Source organism: Nicotiana sylvestris, chromosome 2, assembly GCF_000393655.2.
Source record: "Nicotiana sylvestris chromosome 2, ASM39365v2, whole genome shotgun sequence".
Taxonomy (NCBI): domain Eukaryota; kingdom Viridiplantae; phylum Streptophyta; class Magnoliopsida; order Solanales; family Solanaceae; genus Nicotiana; species Nicotiana sylvestris.
This window is the reverse complement of record NC_091058.1, coordinates 195762572-195767270: the sequence shown is the minus strand read 5'-3', so window position 1 is coordinate 195767270 and position 4699 is coordinate 195762572. Positions and strand designations below refer to the sequence as shown.

Here is a 4699-nt window from a genome sequence, read left to right as displayed (position 1 = left end):
TAAAAACGAGCTTTGCTCAAAAGGTAACACCTGGATTTGGAAACTTCGTTGTCCAAATAAAATAAAAATCTCTATCTGAAAATACTACCATAATAGGATCCCAACTAGAGTATACTTAGCCAATCTAGGGATTAATATTAACCCTGAATGCCCCATCTATAAGCATCACGACAAAACAATCCATCATATTTTCTGGGTATGTGATACTATAAAACACATTTGGAAAGACCTTGCAATTCACTCTAATCCCACTACTCCTAATCACTGGATAGACCAAATAAAGGCGGTGATAATAGTTTAAATCTAGGTAATTTGGCGACAGTTAATGCTCCCACTTGATTATATTCCAATATCATAATATGGTTAATTGATTAAAAATAGGCTCTAATTGTGAATTATATATATTGCAAGATGAGGAGCCTAGGTGATGCTTTAAACAGTTGTGATTGGAACCATTTTGGAGCAAGAAAAACCCCACAGAGCTGAGTACGCTTGAAGACGAGGAACATAAGTGATGAAACACTGAACTGGACATGCGCATCCAGGTGCTCGACCGTGCTCCTTTTAGTGCGTCCATGACAGAATCTCAGCCAACTAGCGCGGCCAATGCGCGTCCAGGTGCGCGGTCACGCTAGTCCAGAATCCGGGAAGAGTTATTTAGGGGCAGAATTGGAAATCTGGAGGAAAACTCACTTAACCTATATAAAGTCAAGCTCGTCCAAGGAAAAAAAAAGTTTTTCAGAGTCTAGTGCAAGAAATAGAGAGGCAAGAGGCAAGGAGGAGATTTGCCCATCAAGTTTTTCTTTTCTTTTCTTGGATTTTGCTAATTGGGATGAAATTGAACCTGTTTATGATGAACACTAGTATGAGTAGCTAAAACTCGTTCTAGGGTCATGGGTGAAACATGAATGTTGTTGTTTGAAGTTTAATTTTACAAAGTTGGTTTATCATATTGGGTTATTTATTTAATTCTGATTTTAATTATTTTGCTGAGTAGCTAACAGTGAAATACTATCTACGAATCTTTAGTTGAACTCGAAAGTGGGAACTTCAGATTGCATGTAGAATTAAATAGAGCAAGTTCTTGAACCCGGGCCTTGGGGAACGAATTAGCAATTGGGATAGACATATACCCAATTGCCTTGTTTGGTTGAAATACAGGAATTGTAAGTGCATTCTTGTTAATATTAATTCATAGACATATAGGCATTGAGTTAACTTGAATAGGCGAGTAAGGACTCGATAGATTCTTTTGAGTAACATTAACCCTGTCAATCAACAATCTAGGTAAATCGATTAGTCATTTTAAGCTAAGAACATAACACGATTGTTAATTATCCTGTGACCCTGGAATATCCTCTCTTACTGTTTGTTACTCGGAATTGCTATTTGTTTGGTTAATTGCTCTAGTTAAATTATTGCTTGGTAACTAGGTAATAAAACAATTACATCTGTATTTTATGAAAAAAACCTCTTGAATAGACAAATTAATTGAGTTTGAATTAGTCAACAGTTAATCATAAATCTTTGTCGGAACGATACTCTACTCACTACTCTATTACTTGACGATCACGTGCACTTGCGTGAGTGTTTTTGGTCGCAACAATTTTTTAGCATCGTTTCCACGGACTTAGAAATTAGCTACTTAACTGAGTTGAGCATTAATTATTTATTTATTCAAGTTTTAATTTTCAGTTCACGTTGTTTGTGCCAATACATGTTTTCTTTTTTTGAATGCGAAGAAGGAGAAGCGCAAACAATCTCCTTCCTCTTGATCCCTAAATTGAACGAACACTTCACAGATTGAGGAGGAAGGTGGATGCTAGAACTATAATTGAAAGAGAGTTGGACATCGTAGTTCAACCACAGCCAATTGAGATGGCAGGTAATGAGGAACTCATGGTGATCGAAGCCGTAAGGCCCAGTCTGGCTAATATGACTCAGGCTATTGTGAAGCCTGATATCACAGGGCACTTTGAGCTAAAACAATACATGGTGCAGCTGGTCCAATCCGCATGGCTATTTGTGGGTTTACCATGAAGACCCGTAGAGGAAAATTCAGAATTTCTTGGAAATTACAGACACTTACAATTATCCGAACGTTTCCAAGGACTATGTCAGGCTGACACTTTTCCCCTTTTCACTAATCGGGGAAGCTAAGGAGTGGTTGAATAAGGAGCCAGCACATTCAATCCGCACTTGGGATGATCTGGCAAGGAAATTCTTAATCAAGTTTTTCCCCACTAAGAAAACAAAATATTGAGGAGTCAAATTCTTGTGTTTGAACAACGAGCTGGGGAAACACTTCGTCAAGCATGGGAAAGGTACAAGAAGATGCTCAGAGACTGTCCTCATCATTGCCAGACAGACGGGGTATTGGTTCACACTTTTGTAGATGGGTTAGATGATGCTTCAAAGATGAATCTTGATTCAGCTTGTGGGGGTAGTTGCATGGCCAGACCGTACAGTGAAATCCAAATCTTGCTGAATAACTTCACTGCTATTGATAATAACTGGCAAGGTGAGGGTGATTCACGAAAGGTACTTAAGCAAAAATCAGCTGGGTCACTTGAGCTCGACGAAGTGTCAGCCATGAGAGCCGATATTGCAAAGCTGGCCAATCAGATGACTAGAATGACAATGCAGCAGCCATAGACAATGCAACATGTACAACAAATGACTATTTGCTGCGAACTTTGTGGCGATAGTCATATAAGTGATATGTTCCCCACGAATCCAGAATCCATCTATTATGTGGGCCAACAGAACAGAGGTCCACCAAATCAGCATGCACAATACGGGAATTCTTACAATCCAAATTGGAGGAATCATCCCAACTTCTCATGGGGTGGAAATCAGCAGAATCAAAATCAGAATAGACCCCAAGGGAGTTTCAATCAACCTCAGAGACCACCCCAACAAATGGAAGAAAGTACCAATGATTTGCTAAAGAAGTTGTTGATTGACAATCAGCAACTCAGGACCGACTTCAGAAATCTTGGAAGGCAAATGGGGCAGTTAGCAACAAATCAAAACACTAGACCAGCAGGCGCTCTCCCCAGTGATACAGAAAAGAACCCTCAAGTGAATGCAGTTACACTTAGAAACGGGAGGGAGTTAGAGGAAGTGCCAAAGAAAAAGAGAGACAAGCCCATACCTGAGGGAGAGTTTATCCTTAAAGTGACTCACGAGCCAAAGAATGATGCTGAAATTTCATAGCCAGTGGAGACCCCAAGGCTATCACCACCTTTCCCCTAGAGATTGCAGATAAAGAATGATGATCGCATGTTCACAAAATTTCTCTCTATGTTGAGCCAGGTTCAATTGGATATCCCACTTGTTGATTTGCTTCATGAAATTCCAAATTATACTAAGTACATAAAATATATAGTGGCTCACAAGAGAAAATTAATTGAATTTGAGACAGTGGCACTTACTGAGGAGTACACTTCAAGGGTCCAAAATAAGCTCCCTCAAAAGCTTAAGGATCCTGGCAGCTTCACGATTCTTGTGCGCATTGGTAATATTGATGTGGGTCTTGCTCTTTGCGATTTGGGGGAGAGCACAAATCGGATGCCCCTGTCTTTGTTCAAGCAATTGGGCCTGGGAGCTCCAAGGCCCACTACTGTGATGTTGCAGCTGGCTGATAGATCGATAACACACCCTAAAGGGGTGATTGAAGATGTATTGCTGCGGATTGGGAAGTTCATATTCCTTGCTGATTTCATTATCCTCGATTATGAGGCTGATGAACTGGTTTCAATCATATTGGGGCAACCTCTCTTAGCTACTGGTGATGCAATTATCAAAGAGAGAGAGAGAAAGATAATTTTGAGGGTAGATGATGAGAAAGCAGATTTTAATGTCTACAAAGCAATCCAATTTCTCCGCCACAATGAGGAGCTCTCAATGATATCTATTGTTGAGGATGATGAGAAAATTCAATATCCGAGTGTATATCTAGACGATTCTCTAGAGAAAGAACTTATGTTGCTTGATAGCCTGGGGGATGATGAAGAGGTTGAGGAGATGATGCACATCCTTGATACATCTTATGCGTACATGCAAGGGATACACTGATTTGAGCCTTTGAATAGGCCAGAGGGACCTTCTCCAAAGCCGTCAATTGAGGAAGCCCCAAAATTGGAGCTTAAACCTCTCCCACCTCACCTGCAATATGCTTATTTGGGTGACTATGACACACTTGGGTTGACCATGTCTGACATTAAGGGCATTAGCCCAGCCTTTTGCATGCACAAAATCCTCATGGAGAACGGACACAAGCCCAGTGTGGAGCAACAATGCCGACTCAATCCAATCATGAAAGAGGTGGTAAGAAAAGAAGTGATTAAGTGGCTTGATGCAGGTATTGTATTTCCTATCTCAGACAGCAAATGGGTAAGCCCCGTTCAATGTGTACCCAAGAAAGGGGGGATTACTGTAGTAGTTAATGAGAATAATGATTTAATACCTACAAGAACTGTCACCGGGTGGAGAATTTGCATTAATTATAGAAAATTGAACAATGCGACCCGGAAGGACCACTTTACCGTCCCCTTTATTGACCAAATGCTTGATAGATTAGCTGGCCAGGAGTACTACTGCTTCTTAGATGGTTACTCGGGGTATAATCAGATTGCTATATCCCTAGAGGACCAAGAGAAGACCACATTTACGTGTTGTTATGGCACGTACGTGT

The 4699-nt window shown here is 40.5% G+C and overlaps 1 protein-coding gene across 1 annotated transcript; it reads left to right on the top strand.

Moving 5' to 3' along the window:
- Nucleotides 1-3306: 3306 nt before the first annotated feature.
- Nucleotides 3307-4080, top strand: LOC138886127 (uncharacterized). The gene has a single exon (XM_070167161.1). The coding sequence runs from the start codon at nucleotides 3307-3309 to the stop codon at nucleotides 4078-4080; it is 774 nt and encodes a 257-aa protein (XP_070023262.1).
- Nucleotides 4081-4699: the final 619 nt, after the last annotated feature.

Coding starts and splice junctions, on each gene's coding strand:
- LOC138886127 (XM_070167161.1), top strand. CDS start 3,307: ATGTTGAGCCAGGTTCAATTGGATATCCCACTTGTTGATTTGCTTCAT.